We start from the raw sequence: 18,197 nt of genomic DNA, 5'->3' as shown, positions 1-18,197 counted from the left end.
CTTCTCCTGGGAGGCCTGGAAACAAAAGGAAAGCCAGCAGCACAGCCCATGGAGGTCCAGCTCCAGCCCACCCCGGCCAAGGCTCCCTGCCTCCGGTAGCATCTGCATCTTCTCAGGGCCTGACTGAGCCTCTACCACTCACACCACCTGGAAAACCTGCCCGTCTTTTCTCCTTACACCTAGAACTTTCTTCAGGGCCCCCAGCAACCTTCCCACAAATACATGAAGTGTGCACTGCAGCACACCTGTGATCCTGGGTTCAGATGTGGGTTAGCCTCATCACCTTGCTGAATCCAAGTTAACCACATCACCCGGCTGATCCTGAGTTCACCGTGTCACTCAACTGACCCTAGATAAAGCACGCCACCAGCTGGCCACCCTCCCTAACCTCTTTGTGGCCCACTTTCCTCATTAAAACTGGGAGACAGAGTAGCCCCCTGTCCAGGCTGTTGCAAGGGTGAAATGGGGTTACATACAGCAGCCCTGCAAACAGTGCCTGGTAAGATCCCCACTGTCCACATCCTCCCAGAGCTGTCATCACTCTCCCCTTGAGCCCCCACCCCACGCCCCGACGGGAGCATCTAGAAAACAGAGGCTGAGTCACCCTCCACCCACGTGCTTAGGGGACCATTGTGGGCGGCCCACTGCTAAGAAGGGGCCAGACCCGGCCTCGCCTCCAGCATGATAAACGAGGAGGGGGGTCTCACAATAAAGCAAGGATGCCATGGCTTCCAGCTGGCACCTTGGATGAGACTTTCTACTCTGACAGTCCGATTGCTAACACCAAACGAGAAGACCGTTTCTTTTATCCTGAAGAGCTCCAGTCCTGGCGATGACCGTGCTTTCAAAGGCAGGAGCCTAGCTGTGCTCCTTTTCACTCCCTGCTCATGAACTGCTACCACTGTCTCTACTACTATTTTAAAAGGAGATCTGACACAGGACCGGGAGCGCGGCTGTCACCGCGGGCACAGACAGCTGCGGGCACCGTGGTGACTCACTCTCTGGCATGTGCCAGGTCACTGGCTCAGTGATTGCAATGCGGTCCCAAGACTATGACAACAGTACAGCACCCAGAGGGCTGCATGCTTCGAAATGAGCTGCTGTTTCCACTGTTGGGATAAAACCCTGGACTTCACCAATGAGAGCCTTTCTCAAGCCCCGTCACAGACTGAATACAATGGTCCATAATTTCAGGGTTAGGCTCTACATTCACTTTCAGGGAGCAGAGATGTAAAAATGTCTGTCCTTTTAAAGAATCTGGGGACAGGACACACGGCTGAACGTGGGCTGAAAAGCCCATTATCCGAATCCAATAATGAGGCCACGGTGCACATCTGCTTTTGTGTACACGGCGAGGGCTGGGTGGGTGGTGAGAGGTGGTGGGGGCATCCTGCCCCCTGGGATAGAAAAGCAGCAGATACAGAGGCAGGTTCACACTCCTGATCACTATTTCTTTCCTACAGCAAAAAACAGTCAAGAGGGAGCTTGTCAAAGCAACAAGTACTGTTGAACACCTATTATCTCAAGCTAATGAGCTTGGGGTGAGGGTTGACTAATCCCTCAGATGTTTCCTATGAAAAACATAGACAGATACATCAAAATTTAGATTGTCTACGGATCTGATTCTACCAGGGAATGTGTGAACCCTTTGGGTCCTTCTGTTTGGGTCAGCAAATAGTCTTCCTTTCCCGATACTTTTCACAGTGGATCTATAGATTTATTCAGTATTTAGGGCTTCCCTGGTAGCCCAGATGGTAAAGAATCTGCCTGCAGTGCAGGAGACCCAGGTTCCATTTCTGGGTTGGGAAGATCCCCTGGAGGAAGAAATGGCAACCCACTCCAGTATTCTTGCCGGGAGAATCCCATGGACAGAGGAGTCTGGCTGGCTACAGTCCATGGGATCGCAAAGAGTTGGACATGACTGAGCGACTAACAGTTTCACACTTTCACTTTCATTCAGTATTTTATCTAATTGCCAAACACACATTTTCAGGAAATCACCTTGTGCTGTTATTTCTCAGCAAAGATTCTACATAGTAGCTGATCAAACACACATGAAACATCATGGACTGGACTCCACGGTGAACCTAGATTATTTACTTTATAGTCTCTTTAACGAGTAAAGGACATCATGCAATACTGTTGGACACAGCCCAGGTTTGGAGCAAAGCCCTCTTCCAAAATCCCCACTGGTCCAAGTCAGGAGACTGCGATCCAAGCACAGGCCGCTACGCCATCTCCATCGCAGTCAAGAGGGGACCAAGGATGGAGGGGAGCCGGGGTCTAAGTGGCACCCAAGAGGTGCATCTGGAGACCAAGTGGTCCCGCCCGCCACTCCTTACACCCATACCCTCAGCACAGCAGGGACTGGAGAGCAGCAAAAACGACTTGCTCCTCTCACAAAGTCCCCAGCCCTCCACCGCTGGGACCTCCTACGGAGCAAGGGGCAGTCACCACCGCAGGCTGATAAAAGAGAAGGGACACAAGTGAAACCTGGGAGAAAGTGATATGTCACTTCTGCACATAGAAAATAAATGAAAATCTGTTTCAATAGCAATGCCTCCTCGGCACTATAAAAACACTCCCTACCTGATGTACCTACACCACATGCTGGAGAAGGTGTGGAGAGAAAGGGACCCTCCTGCACTGGTGGTGGGAATGCAAACTGGTGCAGAACAGCTCTATGAAGAAGAGCATGGAGGTTCTTCAGAAAACTAAAATAGAGCTACCATATGACCCCGCAAGCTCCCTCCTGGGCACTTATCCAGCAAAACGAATTTGAAAACATACATGCACCCCTATGTTCACAGCAGCACTGTTTACAACAGAAAAGACACAGGAGCAACCTAAACTCAAGTGTCCACCCACAGAGGGATGGGTGAAGAAGACATGGGACGTGTATACAATGGAGTACTGTGTGTGCACACTCGGTTGTGTCCGATGCTTTGCAACCCCATGGACTGCAGCCCACCAGGCTCCTCTGTCCATGGGATTTCCCAGGCAAGCATGCTGGAGTGGGTTGCCACTTCCTTCTCCAGGGGATCTTCCCAACTGAGGGACTGAACCCATATCTTCTACACTGTGGGCAGATTCTTCACTGCTGAGCTACTGGGGAAGCCTGCAATGGAATATTACTCAGCCATAGAAAGAATGAAGCCATGCCATCTGCAGAAACAAATGGCCCGAGAGACTGTCACACTAAGTCAGTCAGTCAGAGAAAGGCAAATATGGTACGATATCACTTACATGTGGAATCTAATAAAAAGATAAAAAGGAATTCCTTGGAAAACAGAAACAGACCAACAGACATAGAAAGAAAACGTGGTTATCAAAGGGGGCGGGGTTTAAGGGGTTAATTAGGAGTTGAGACTGATGTATACACACTGCTATGTATGAAGCAGATAATCAACAGAGACCTACTATAAAGCACAGGGACACCCTGCTCCATATTTCATAATAACCTATAAGGAAAAATAATCTGAAAAAGAAAAAATATATATGCATATGTAACTGAATCATCATGCTGTACTCTTGAAATTAACCCAACATGGTAAATCAATTATACTTCAATTAAAAAATAAACCCTCTCTCCCGAAGTAAAAAGTTAAGAGTGAAGCGTGCACTCCTCCAGCACACGAGTGTATTATTAAAACCTCCCTGGTTTAAAAAGAAGCCATCCATTACATCCCATTAACCTCGCCAGCTAAAGTCTAAACACTGACATAAGAATACGAATCATTTTAAACTCCAAGTGAGAAGTCGCATCAAGAAAACATTCCAAATGCATGATTTCCCCTGGAGTTGCCATTCAGATGCCTCATCTAAAAACCAATGTTTTCCACAGACCAAGAGCAGACAGAAAAGGCATTTCCTTCCAACTTCACACATGTCACTTACCACTTATAACTGACAAATGGAGAGTATGCCACACAGGTTAAGTAAAGCTTCATGAAGCGGGATAAGTTATTTTTGTGAGCGTGACTAAAAACCAGCTTAGAAAGAAAAAGAAAACAGACTGATGGGCACAGACCCTGGGGAGCTCAGAGTGCCTGTGCAGAGGGACCTTCAGGACACTCAGGTGCCCCGAGGGGGTGCTCCATCAACCCCATCGTGTGAGGATGGCGGTCCCGTCTACCTGCAAGGCCCCTTGGCATCTGCTGAAGGACAGGCCAGCATCAGCACTGCCCCAGGCAGGCTCAGCTCTGAGGGTCACCTCAGAGCTCCTGGGCCGTCTTGACTGGGCCGTCTTGACTCCCAGTCACCTCAGAGCTTCTGGACTGTCTTGACTCCCAGCTCCTTCCTGCTCAGAGGCCAGAGATAGGGGACATTAACCCAGGAAGATCCCAGTCTGATGCCCACCCACCTGCAGGGGCACAGGGAAGACCGCCTGGCTCACAGCAAAACCCACAGCTCAGCCTGTAGTCCAGCCAAGGTCGCCCACCAGAAAGCCCGACCCCAGCCCTGTGAGCCTGGGCCTGCATACCTTCCACTCTGAGGGCGGCCTGCCTGTTGGGCAGAGCAGAGCACTGGGGTCTCCTTAAATGCACGCACACAAGACACAGTGAGCTGAGTCAGCACCCCAGGCCAAGGGGGGCTGTGACATGCTATGAACTCCTAAGCCAGGGTCTAGCAGAGCACCTTCCAGGGGGAGAAGCTGCATTCGAGGCATCATGTTAATTCACAAATACCTGGTCTGTGCTCAACAAGAGCTCCACTCCCACCCCTTACCTCTCACTCCCACCCCACTTACCTCTGCCCAAACAACACCCCGCCCAGGCAACTCAGGGCTGCACGTCCGGAGACGTACCAACACGGTTACTGCCAGGTGCGCACCACCACAGACCCCTGCACAAGCAGGAAGCCACGTGGTGCTGACGCGTGGGCCGTTTCTTCAGGAAAACGCCCTTGAGAGACACAGGCGGCTCAGAAACAGCCTGGGACACCACCTGAGGAGGCCAGACGGTGCCTGGGCTCTGGAAGCTCTACCTCTGTGTGCCAAGTGACCGAGGGGTAAGGAGGACACAGGCCTGGAGACTTCGGTCATGTGACAATCCCACCCCCGGGCTGTGGACAGAATCACTGTCACCAGCTTTGGAGGATCGGTGGGGGCCGCCCTCCCGGGCCAGGGCTAGGAACGCCTGTCCTGTCAGCTGGAAAACCTCACTGTCACAGATGACTAAGGCACTGAAATGAGGAAGGGTCCCGTGCAAAGCATTTCTGCCACCTCCTCTGAGAAAAATGTCCAGCCCCAAAGGCAGGATTCCAAAACTGTGAAACACGATGGTCTGTCAAAAGAAGAACTGATGAGTAACAAGGAGACACTTTACGTGGAAATCTTTTTCAGTTTAAACGAATTGCATTTCCAAACTAGTTGTCATTACTTTTCCGAAGGCGATAAAATCCTTCACCTAACCTCATTTAGGACATACTCTTCATCTGTGGATCCCAGCATGTTAACCAAGCAAAGAGATCTGAGGATGGGGAGTGATGGGTTGGGCATTAGAGACACTCAGCTTCAGGATCCCCAGGAACCCTTTTTTAAAACTCTTTGGCTTTTATTGAAATATAGCTAATTTACTGCTGCTGCTACTGCTGCTAAGTCGCTTCAGTTGTGTCCGACTCTGTGCGACCCCATAGATGGCAGCCCACCAGGCTCCCCTGTCCCTGGGATTCTCCAGGCAAGAATACTGGAGTGGGTTGCCATTTCCTTCTCCAATGTTAATTTCCGCTACACAGCAAAGTGTATATATTAACATACATATAAATACACACATTTATACACATATCTTTTTCATATTCTTTTCCCTTATGGTTTATCACGGGTATTGAGTATAGTTTCCTGTGCTACACAGTAAGATCTTGTTGTTTATACATCCTCTATCTAAGAGTTGGCACTTACTAATCCCAAACTCCCAACCCCTCCCTCCCCCAGCACCTCCCCGCTGGCAATGGCCACGTTTTAAATCCAGGGGGGTGATCTGGTGTGGCTGACAGCTCTGCAGTTCACTCTTCCTCTATGTGATGCTGCCCGGACACCGTGAGCCCCTGGGATGTCTTAGTAAGAAGTGGTTTAGACGGAGCGTCAGAGGGAGACAGTTCTCAGTTCTACTCCAAGCCAGTTCCACATGATAATTACAGGCGGCAAGACAGACGGGCGTCCAAATGGGCAGATGGATAGGGAGTCTTGGCAGGGAGCTGCTCTCAGTGGCAAATGTCTACATTCTGGCTACACTGAATCAGTCTCTTTCCAACCTAATGGTTTGTTTATTGAACATTAGTGGATTCTGCTCTTAATTAATAGGGCTCTACTCAACACAACTGTATTTAAGTCTCAAGAGTTAGCCTCAGGAACACAAGTCTCCTCTTCTGCTGTATCACTCCCACCCTAGCTATTTTTAAATTCAACTCCCTAACCATCAGGTTTGTGAAAACTGCCAGGATCTGATTTGGGAGTCTGCTGCTTTGCCCAGGGCTAGAAGTGAGCTTAAACGTCATGTCCCATGTGCTCACACATACATGCACACTCACAGCCCATTTTCCCCAGTCTCCTAACCTCAGTTTACTACCTAAGCATTTAAGGCTTCAAGCCATTTCCACATTTCTGAAGGGTCAATACATCTGGTCTACTCCATGAACCCAAGGCTGCGTGGAGCACAGATGCTGAGACAAAAGCCTGGCAAGGATCCCTCACCCTTTCTGCTGCTCTTCTCACCAATCTGGCCAACCCCCCACCCAGGCAGGAGCCCAGATTCTCCTGCTGCGGCCACACCACGGGCCGGGTTTGGAAATCTTCCTCCCTCCCACCTCTCCAGGCTGGTGCCCATTCTTAACAAGCCAAAGCGGACAGGACGTGCATGGCAGGAACAGAGACATCATAAAAAGTAAACTGCTGGCCCCCTGATCTGTTCCAGACAAAGGTGAGGCAGGGTCAGAGCCAGGCGCGTGCATGGGTTTCTCCTGGAGGCCTGGGGGAGGCGTCACTTCTGCCCAGCGCTGCCCGTGGCCCAGGGCGGGCTGTCACAGGCCCAGAGCTGCACCACGGAGGAGCCCTGCGCCTCTGCTGCGAGTGAGCTCAGAGCAAACTGAGGATGCGTTTCCAGCAGAGGCCACGGGGCTTCCAGGGTCCCTGGTCTAAAGAAATCAGGGCCCCTGGAATCCCAGAGGAGAAGGGGCAGGGCCACCTGGCCTGTCTGATTACTTTCACCGCAGCTCCTTCCAGTCCCCACGGAGGGTCAGATGTGCTCAAGCAAGGACCCCAGGCAGCTCCCTGGTCCTGTCCCCTCGTCTTCCATGACTGGAAAGGAGAGGGTGATAAAGACAAGGCTGGTGGGGAGGATGCAGAAACGGGAGCCCTCAGGCACTGCTGGCTGTAATGGTGAAGAGAGTCGCTGCTGTGGAAAGCGGGGTGGTGACCCCGAAAGAGTTCAACATAGAATCCAGTTATCCCACCCCAGGGCAAACTCAGAAAAGCAGTCAGAGCAGGGACCTCCAGAGAAGCATCACTCACAGCAGCCAACAGCGGAGGCAAAAGTGTCCCTGGACAGATGAGTGAACAAACCAAAGGCGGTGAACACACATTCAGCCTTAAAAAAGGAAGGAAATTCCACTCCTGCTATGGCCAGGACATTCTGCTAAGCGACATAAGCCAGTTACAGAAAGACGAACATTTCAAGATTCTACCTTTCTGAAGTCCCTGAAGTCAAATTCACCCAGACAGAAGTAGGATGGTAGGCGCTAGGAGCTGGGGGCAGAGGGGTGGGGAGTGACTGGATACAGAGTTTCAGCTTGGGAAGAAAACAATTCTGGAAATGAAAGGTGACTGCTGCACAAGAATGGGACTGTACTTAATGCTACTGAGCTGTAGAGATGGCATGTCATATAAATTTTACAATGATTAAAAAAAGACTGGGTCATAGACATGAGCAAAGGGATGTGCAACTTGAGGATCAGACCCTCAAAATAAAGGGCAGGTCCCCCGCCTCCTCCCACAGTCGGCAGGGCCGGAGCAGACGGGGGCCACACACGGGCCACGGCAGAGCCACCAGATGTGAAGAAGCGGGTGCCCTTGGACTTAGTACCTCGTCTTAGCCTGTTCAGGCTGCTTTTCCAAAACACCACAGACTAGGTGGCTTATACGCAATAGGCATGTACTGCTTGCAGTTCTGGAGGCCTTAAGGCCAAGGCTGGGTGCTGGTGTGGTCTGGGGACCTCTTCCAGGTCGCAGATTTCTTTCTCCCCCTATCTCCATGGGTTAGAAGGGTCAAAGGGAGCTCTCGGGGTGTCCTTCATAAGGGCACTGATCCCAGTAGGGAGGGCCCGGGCCCACCCTCATGTCCTAACACCTCCAGGAGCCCACCTCCTAATACTGTCAGCTTGAAGGTTAGGATTTGAACATGTTAAGTTGGGAGAGACACAGACATTCAGATCACAGCACACCTCAACACCTGCTTGCAGAACTGGATTTTCACAGGAGAGAAAAGATGACTTCATCTCTCAGCTGCCATCACTTTGCATCGTCTAATACAGTCACTTTAGTTTCTCAAAATCAGACATCCAATACCTCCGAAGTCTGCAAAGAACAGGATGGCACAGCCCACAAGCCCAGTCAGAGCAGGGTGGCTATACAGGTTAGCAATGACTGATCTTTCTGATGTCCTGCAGTCTGGCAAAAATAAAACGAAGCAGAAAGTTTTTAAAAAGTCAGTCTTTAAAAAAGAAGGACCTAGAATTTCTGGGAACACTTCTGTTCCTATGGTTTCAGAGATCACGTGAATCTTGAGTCCATCCAACATCCTCCAGGGGGATGCAGCCTCACTTTCTGCATTCCAGCTGTGCGTCCTGCGCCTGTGCTCCAAACTCACTGCAGACAGCGACCGCAGCCATGAGATTAACACACGTGATCCTTAGAGGAAAAGCTGTGACAAACCTAGACAGCATGTTAAAAAGCAAAGACATCACTTTGCTGATAAAGGTCCATTTAGTCAAAGCTATGGATTTCTCTGATAGCTCAGGTGGTAAAGAATCCACCTACAATGTGGGAGACCCTGGTTTGATTCCTGCATCGGGGAGATCCCCTGGAGAAGGAATAGGCTATCCACTCCAGTGTTCTTGGGCTTCCCTTGTGGCTCAGCTGGTAAAGAATCCACTTGCAATGTGGGAGACCTGGGTTTGATACCTGGGTTGCAAAGATCCTCTGGAGAAGGGAAAGGCTACCCACACCAGTATCCTGGCCTGGAGAATTTCATGGACGAGTCCATGGGGTCGCAAAGAGTCGGACGTGATTGAGTGACTTTCACTTTAACTTTCATGGTTTTTCCAGTAGTCACATACAGATGTAACAGTTGGAACATAAAGAACGCTGAGTGCTGAAGAACTGATGCTTTTGAATTATGGTGCTGGAGAAGACTCTTGAGAGTCCCTTGGACTGCATGGAGGTCAAGCCAGTCAATTCTAAAGGAAATCAACCCTGAATATTCATTGGAAGGACTGAGGCTGAAGCTGAAGCTCCAATACTTTGGCCAGTTGATGTGAAGAGTCAACTCACTGGAAAAAAACCCTGATGCTGGGGAAGATGAAAGGCAAAAGGAGAAGAGGGAGGTAGAGGATGAGTTAGTTGGATGGCATCACCAACTCAGTGGACATGAATTTGAGCAAACTCTGGGAGATAACGAAGGACAAGGAAGCCTAGTGTGCTGTAGTCCATGGGGTCACAAAGAGTCAGACACAACTTAGTTACTGAACAAAAGCAGCAACAAAAATCCTGTGCCATAAAGTTATGACACAATTTATCACAAGGTAGCACCCTTGCCTCCCAGGAGCTCAGAAGTCTGCAGATCAGAGATACGTAATGGGAAACCCTAACCTCACACAAGGGTTTCCAGCAGGGGAATCAGCACAACCACGAGAGGTGAAGGTCAGGGCTCATTATCTGAGATGAGACGAGGGATCTCAATGGCTGTCAATGGAGCCCCCAGCTACACCTAGGGGAGGAAGCAGGAGCTACCTGAGAAAGAAGAAATGTCGCCAGGCCCTGGGGAGAGAGGAAGCCTGAGAGAGCAGGGTGCCCTGCGGTTCAGGAAGGACAAGGAGACAGTGCGAAAGGAGATGCTGGACCTGCATGCCCACGAGGGCGCCACTGACCGTACCTGGCTGCTGACAGTTAAATGAATGAAAACGGAAGAAAGTCAAAGATTTAGTCTCACGTTTCAGTGGCTGCAGACAGGACACAGACACAGAGCATCTTCATCCTCAGGCGTTCCGCTGAGCCAGGAAAGAGGAGGGAGCCACTCCAGGACGGGACTGTGGGCTCGGCTCAGAGGCCACTTTAATGCTGCACATCTGACACCTGGACCCAAGTCTTCCTATTCCTGAGCCTATATTCTTTCCACTAAGCCTGCCTGTCTGCCTTTGATGAAGAAAGTCAAATTGGATTAATGGCCAAGCACAGGGAATTCTGGATTAGGGAAAGATCCCTGCCTGGCCCAGCAAGGGTTCAAGCACATCCATGTGTCCACGTGTGTCCACAGAGGAAAACAGCCTGCTGTCCCCTATCTGAAGGAGGGGAGAGGGTCTGGAAGTCAATATCCCTTGTCTGGGATCCTTGGTAATGTGGTGAGAAAGAAGAAGAAAGAGTGATGAAGCAGGATTCCTGGTTATCTGGCTCACCTTTGGGAGTCCTTGTCAGTTTTGGGGGAAAAGGATAAGGACTTCAATGATCTTTTGAAAGTGATCAGTGTCTCTTAAAAAGAGACCTCCGCTTGGTTTGGTGGAGGTGGGGACTGGAGCTGCAAAAGTCCCCAAAAGCATCTGTGGTCTGGGAACACGGTTCATCAAATGGAGTGCAGTAAAATATGTCTTAGTTGTTGCTTGACAAGCTTTTTCTTTTTTAAAATAGAAATGTTTTTGGCTGTGAAATTTATTCTAATTGACCTTAACCTGTAGAAGACATGGTCCTGGCAAGCAACAGCTTAGCAGCTAATTAGGAGACCAAGAGAAGTGAGCATAAACCCTACAGGCTGCAATGCATCTGCCCAGCTAGGGAAGGGAGCATCCTTGTCCCTGAAGAGGGGGACTGTCCCTGAGACAGGCAGGAGGAAACACAGCAGCTTCTGGAGACCCAAGAGAGTGCACAGCAAAATCTAGTTCAGAATAAACACCATCAGGTCCTTAAGTGTCCAAGGACAGAGGAACAGATAAAGAAGACGTGGCACATATACACAATGGAATGCTGGCTCAGTGGTAAAGAATCTGCCTGTCAATGCAGGAGACATGGGTTCAATCCCTGGGTCAGGAAGATTCCCCTGGAGTAGGAAATGGCAACCCACTCCAGTACTGTTGCCTGGGAAATTCCATGAACAGAGGAGCCTGGGGGGCTACAGTCCATGGCATTGCAAAGAGTCAGACACAACTGAGTGACTGAATATGCACACACACAAAAAGGAACAAAATTGGGTCATTTGTAGAGACATGGATGAACCTAGAGACTTACCAGAGTGAAGTAAATCATAAAGAGAAAGACAAACATCAGATATTAACACACAGATGTGGAATCTATAAAAATGGTACAGAGGAGCCCACTTGCTGGGCAGGAATAGAGAGACAGAGTTGAGAATGGATTTGTGGACACAGAAGAGGAAGCGGGGCATGGGCTGAAAGGGGAGATTGGGACTGACATGTATATATCACCATGTGTAAAACAGACAGCTAGCAGGAACCTGCTCTATAGCACAAGGAGCTCAGCTCAGTGCTCTCTGAGGACCTAGAGGGGTGGGATGGAGGGGGAGGGAAGGAAGTCTAAGAGGGAGGGAATATATGTATACATATGACAAACCTAGACAGGGTATTAAAAAGCAAAGACATCACTTTGCTGATAAAGGTCTATATAATCAAAGCTATGGTTTTTCCAGTAGTCATGTACAGTTGTGAAAGTTGGACCATAAGAAAGGCTGAGTGCTGAAGAATTGATGCCTTTGAATTGTGGTGCTGGAGACGACTCTTGAGAACCCCTTGGACCCCAAGGAGATCAAGCCAGTCAATCCTCAAGGAAATAAGCACTTAATATTCCTTTGTAGGACTGCTGCTGAAGCTCCAATACTTTGGCTACCTGATGTGAAGAGCCAAATCACTGCAAAAGACGCTCATGCTGGGAAAGACCGAAGGCAATAGAAGAGAGCGGCAGAGGATGAGATGGTTAGATAGCATCACCGACTCAATGGATATGAATCTGAGCAAATTCCAGGAGACAGTGAAGGACAGGGAAACCTGGAATGCTATAGTCCACGGGGTCACAAAGAGTCAGACACGACTTAGCGACTGAACAACAGCAATAGCTGATTCACTTCATTTTACAGCATAAACTAACAATATTGCAAAACAATTATATCTCAATTTTAAAAAAAAGAACCAACATCATCAGGTCTTGAAAACAATTACCATCATTAGCTTTGTATAAAAGCAAATGAAACCATATAAAGTACAAGCAAGAAAAACCCTGAATACTACGTCTGGGAGAGAGGAGTAAAAAATAAAGAATTGTGGAAACATGAAGGAAAAGTGGTAAAGTTGATGACACTGTCATCAATTCAGGTGCTGAAAGCCAGCAAGTGGTCCTGGAAGATGAAGACTCCAGTGACAAGGTGAAAGTGAGAAAACAAAGGTATAAGGTGGAGGGGGTGGAATTCGCTTAAATGAAAATTATAAAATCGTAAAAAGGTATAGTATCAATATGTCAATAATACAAATCAATATTAACTAGTGTAACTGGAGAAAAAATTACAAAGATGAAGATATATAAAAACCTTCAGTGAATCATGAAATACCAAACCTATGTTCTGTTACAGTATAAAGTAACTGAAAAAAAATTTACAACTATTAATATATCCTGTGGTCTTTCTGAAAGACAGAACTAAAGAATGATAAGGCAAAGTGTTAAAAATTAATAAAGGATAGATGAGAATTCTTAAAAAAAAAAAAAAGAAACACAACTTCATGATTATCAAACCAGAAACCTTTTCCTCCTATGGCATACTAATAAAAATATGCTTTTAATGTGATATAGTAGATAAACTGTGAAAATTTTAGAAAAATATCTAGAAACTAGTTTAGTTTTCACACTATAGTTCTTCTTAAAATATACAAAATTAAAAAGCTTTTGAGTTTCATCCTCAAAATAAAATAAAATAAAATAAAATTATCCAACACATACAATCCACAGACTCCACAATTAAATTCTATTTATTCTCTAATAAAGGGGTACTGGAAATACACCACATCACAATCAAGTGTTCCTATGTTTTAAATTTGCACAATTTCAATCTAAACACTACTTTGGTGTCAAACATCTCTGCTCACTTTTAAAACTTATGACCAATTACAAATTTAAACTTAATAGCAAAGCACAAAAGGCCTAGAAACATAAATTACTCATCGGTGTGCAGACAACTCACAATCACTGCTTTCCTAATAATTATGGAAGCACTTTTAGGTGTTCCCAAATTATCACTTCACGTCCCAGGTCCCAAATTAAAGAGGCCACCAGACCCAGACCTGCATGCCCATGGGGGTGTCACTCGCCTGGACCTACCTAATAATAATCTGATCCGCTGGCACCAGGAAAAGTCAGCCAGGGAGGGAAAGAGGTGGAGCCACAGGCTGCTGTGCCTGGTACAAACATCTTCACACCAAATTTAATCACATATTAGCTTCAGCTCCATCACACAATCACTGAGAAATATTACAATGCTCTAAGCTTACCTGCTATTGTAACAGGGGAATTCAACTCCTCTAATGTATTAAAAAATATTAAGAAAAACTATTATTACAAAAGAATACAATTCTGAGATCTCCTCTCCACTTTATATCAAACAAGAACGAGTTTTGATGTCCTTAAATGAACTACTGACTTAAAGAAGGGCTCAGAAGTAACATCTTAAAAAAACAGCTCAAATTGAATGGGAAAATTTTAATGTAGCAAATAATCAGTCAGACTGTCATTTTTAAGGATAAACACACTTTCTAACAGGTTAGCCAAAAGCCTAGAAACCTTAAAAAAATAAATAAATAAAGGCCCAGAAACCTAAACATGTTTTTACAGAGCACACCTGCTAATATTTCACTATCTTTGCATGCTCGTAAGAGATAAGGTAGAGAAAGCCAAGGTGGCCACCCAAGTTCACGGTCAGGAGTAGCAGGCCTCCCATACTTAGCGGTATGTTCAGTGTCAACAGGACTCAAGAAGCTCAAGTTACCCACTTCGATTAATATCTTTAAAATTATTTCATGTTCTAATGACTTGATTAAATAATGACAAATTTATGCAGAGAAGGGAATACCAGCTATGTCTCCGGGGAGCACACATTCTGGTGAAACTGACTCACAAACTTTCACTGATATTTACACAAGCACGCTCCTGAATGAAGCCAATGGGCAAAAGCACCAGCTGTTTAGACATTTCATGTCACTGGAGACTATTTTATCCTACAGAAATACGCATTTCCACCACAGGGGAAAAAAATTAACTACTACCCTGCCAAACTCACCAACATGCTGCCTCTTGTTCCTATGAGCTCCAGTGGGAAATTCAATCCTGTGTCCATAACCAACTACTGGGATGTGGGTGTACGCAAGCATGCCCAGTTGCTCAGTCACGTCTGAGTCTTTGTGACTCCATGGGTTGTAGCCCACCAGTCTCCCCTATTTATGAGATTTTTCAAATAAGAATACTGGAGTGGGTTCAACTACTGGGGTAGATCTCACAAACACTCAAACAGATAACTAAAAGTAAGCCAAAAAACTTTGCCTTAAATGGACTTGGAGATATTTTAAAACCTTACTCAAAGGTAATTCACCTTTACTTGCATTCTAGAATATTCCATAAATTAGTATACCTCAACTAAGGTCTGAAATTCTTGAAAAGTCACACGGTCTGATTGGTTAGTTTTTGCCTATGTCCTCTTTCCTAAAATAATACTTTTCCCCAACAGTTTTAAATTAAGTTAGCCCTAAGATATGGTTTTAATGAAATTACTAGTAAAAACCTAAATTCCAATCCAAATAAAATGTATACTTGTGCTCTCAACAAAAATAACTAATAATTATGTATTAATAAATTAGGCAGACATACAGTCAGTGAATTTACAGTCACTAATGTCTCTGGCCCTTCAGTAATTCTCAAGGACTGTCATACACGTTATTTTATAAGGTGACATGTCCTTAATTCATTGTCCCCCATCCAGCCCATTTCTACATAACACAAGGCAAAGCGCCAGTCTCAGTGAACGACAACAAATTCATCACATCAGTCATCTGCCATGGTGTGGAAAAGTAATAGCTTAATGAAAGTGGGATTAGATAACCAATCATGGCAGTATCAGAGGAAAAACATTCCCTGGAGCATGGAGCACGTGGCAGGCATGGCCTTATTCTTAGGCAACAGGTCAGAGGAGACGGTAATTTTGGTGAAGAACCAACAGAAGCTGACCGCCACCAATAATGTACCAAAGCCAGAAATTTCACATCTGTATCTTTCCTTTCTGATAGGCAACCAATACACACATATTATATAAAACATTCAAAGAAACAAACAAACAAACAAACAAAAAACCCAAGACCATTTCTGCCCTCTGATTTTAAGCATGCTGCATTTGGTTGGCGTCTGTTCACTAAAACGTACTAAAACAAAAGATACAATAATTGTATACGATAGGAGGCTCTGCATGCGAGTGTGACGAAACAGTCAAATGCATCAAGAATAACAATCTCAGGTTTGTTACCATATCCACAGCAAAAGCCCCTAGTCTCTGCCGGGGGAGCTTGGACGTGAAGGCCAGAAATCCGCAAAGCACCACCAACCAGACTCGGCCGGGGTTGGGGGGTGGTGACTGACTTTCTGCTCACACAATACCACCCTGGAAACAGTGTCCCAAGTTTAGAATCCCCATTTCTTCTACAATCAGATTCTTTTAAAGGATTTTACAAGTACTTTTTGGATACAATTTTGCTGACCTCTTAAATGTTTGTTGACCTCTTAAATGTTTGCTGACCTCTCCAAATATAAGATAGTTTTGCCAAAAGGATTCCGGTCTCCGTAAACAGACTCATTAAATAACCTCTCCAATGGAGACAGATTAGTAGCAATTCCGTTTCACATTTCTCGATGTCAGTTTGAGATGCCCACTACCATGAAAAAGGACTTTCCACATTTCTTTTCTTTGGGGGAGATTTGTTTGTTCAAAGGGAATTACATAACCGCCCCTAAGCGCACAGCAAAAAAACAAACCAAAAAACAAAAAACAACAAAGTTCCTTTTAACATTCCTCAGCTTCAGGATTATTTGATTTGCTAACCTGGCTCACTTTTTCCTGGCATTAAAGGCAGAGTTAAAAAAGAAAGAAAAAGGCAGTTTTTGAAAACCTTTTGAGCACTTGGGCAGCACCGCAGCCTATGAGTTCGCGCGGGCAGGATGAGTCAACGGGACACACTGCAATGAAAAGAGATTAGTTGTCCCCAAAGCCGCCTTACTGGAGACCAGTTGCTAGAGTGGAACGTGGGCCCCTTTGGTAAGCAGGTGCAGGGCCCACCCCAGGCACTCATTCCATTCTCAGGACTCATCACACATTCGCTCCAGGCCCTTGAGACAGCTCACAGGTCCTGGGTGTGCCCCGCGGAGACGCACTGCCCCGGCAAGCCGAGCGCGCGACCCCTTGAGCGCTGAGCGCAGGCCACCGGGCCCGGCGGGGGTCCTGCCCGGCTCAAACTCCAGCTCGGGATGTGGTTAAAGAGCAGGGTTATTTTTCTTGTATTACGGAAGTTACTCTTTCAGCGAATAGAATACGAACCTGACCTGTAATCCGCACACACGAGTTGTGGGATGTAAAACAGACCCCGCGAAGGTTTGGGCAAGAGGATCGGCCGCGCAGGCAGGGATGGGAGCCCCCACTTTAGTGATATGCTGGGGTCCCCGGGGCGGGCCCGGTTCACTTGCCAGTGCCCTGTACCGAGGAGCCCCGAAAAGTCAGCTAGGGAGGGGAGCAGCAGAAAACCTCCAGGGCAATGCCCTGTACACAGCCTTCCCGAGACCGCGGCACCTAGGCGCCTCTGGGTGCTCGGACCCTGTTCCCCTTCCTTTTAGGGGGAGGAGGAGCGGACGGTGGGGCGGGATGACAGACTGGAACACAGTCACCCAAGGGGCAAGTCAGCGACAGGGCTGGGGGCCCGGCCGGGTCTCCACCGCCTTCCTCCCCTCCCGCAGGGGGAGTCCTCGCGGGTGGCAGGGAAAGTTCGTGGGGCTCCGCCCGCGGGGACCCCCAAAAGGGAGCGCACAATCCCAAAAGGAGCGCGCACACAAACGCACACACGCGAAAAGCGCCGGGGCCGCGGGCTGACACTGTTACCCCGGGCAACGACCTGGGCGCACAAAGTACACAACTCCCTTCCCCCGCCGGGCGCGGGCTCGCGGCCCCGAAAGGGGCGCCCCGTCCCGAGTGCACGCCGCGCGGGCGCCGGCGTCCGCGGCGAGGGGAGCCCGGGGCGGCTTACCCGGTCGGGGGCTTGGCCGCCGAGGCTCGCAACGCGTCCATGGAGTCTGCGGGCGAGGCGGGGCGCGGGCGGCGCTCGGGCCCCGCGAGTCAGGCGCTCGCAGTCGCCGCCGCGGCCCTCATTCACTTTTTCCGCGCTGACCCATCGTCCTCCGTCGCGGGCCGGCGGAGGACAGCCGCCCGGCCGGAACGGCAGAAGGGGCTGGAACAGACCCAGGCAGGCGGGGGCGCGGGCCCGCGGGGAGGGGCCGACGCGGGGCGGGGGTGCCGGGAGCAAGGTGCGCCGCGCCCCCGGGAGCACCGCCCCCGCTGCCGCGCGCCTCCGGAGCGGCCGGCTCTGCCAACAGCGCGCGTCCGGGGCGGGGGCCGGGCGCCAGCGGGGCCCGAGAAGATACCCGCTTCGCCGCCGCCTGCTTCCCCGGGCCTCTGCTCCCGGGAGAGAGGGCACTGGTCTCCTGGCGCGTGGGGGTCCCGGGAGCGCGCCTCGCGGGGGCGGGGAGGAGCTGCGGAGGGGGAAGCACCTGGCAGCCTTTCGGGCAGGACGAGGTGGGCGGACCGACGGGAGGACGTCCGAGCGTTAAGAGTGAGCGGTGTCAGCCTCGCCGCCCTGGAACCCAGAACCTCCTTCCGGGCAGCGGCACTGGTGCGGTGGGTCTCTACGTG

General features: G+C 48.8%; 1 protein-coding gene across 5 annotated transcripts in view; it reads right to left on the bottom strand.

The window, feature by feature from the left end:
- Positions 1-17,725, bottom strand: part of COBL (cordon-bleu WH2 repeat protein) — a 305,873-nt gene extending 288,148 nt beyond the window's left edge. For all 5 annotated transcript variants that reach the window (XM_070787414.1, XM_070787417.1, XM_070787412.1 and 2 more), the window contains exon 1: positions 17,536-17,725. In XM_070787414.1, the coding sequence (XP_070643515.1) occupies positions 17,536-17,576 (41 nt within the window). In that variant the 5' untranslated portion in view covers positions 17,577-17,725. The remainder of the gene's footprint in view (positions 1-17,535) is intronic.
- Positions 17,726-18,197: the final 472 nt, after the last annotated feature.

Source organism: Bos indicus, chromosome 4 (assembly GCF_029378745.1).
Source record: "Bos indicus isolate NIAB-ARS_2022 breed Sahiwal x Tharparkar chromosome 4, NIAB-ARS_B.indTharparkar_mat_pri_1.0, whole genome shotgun sequence".
NCBI lineage: Eukaryota > Metazoa > Chordata > Mammalia > Artiodactyla > Bovidae > Bos > Bos indicus.
The sequence above is the reverse complement of the archived record's forward strand: the minus strand, read 5'-3'. Positions and strand labels throughout refer to the sequence as shown.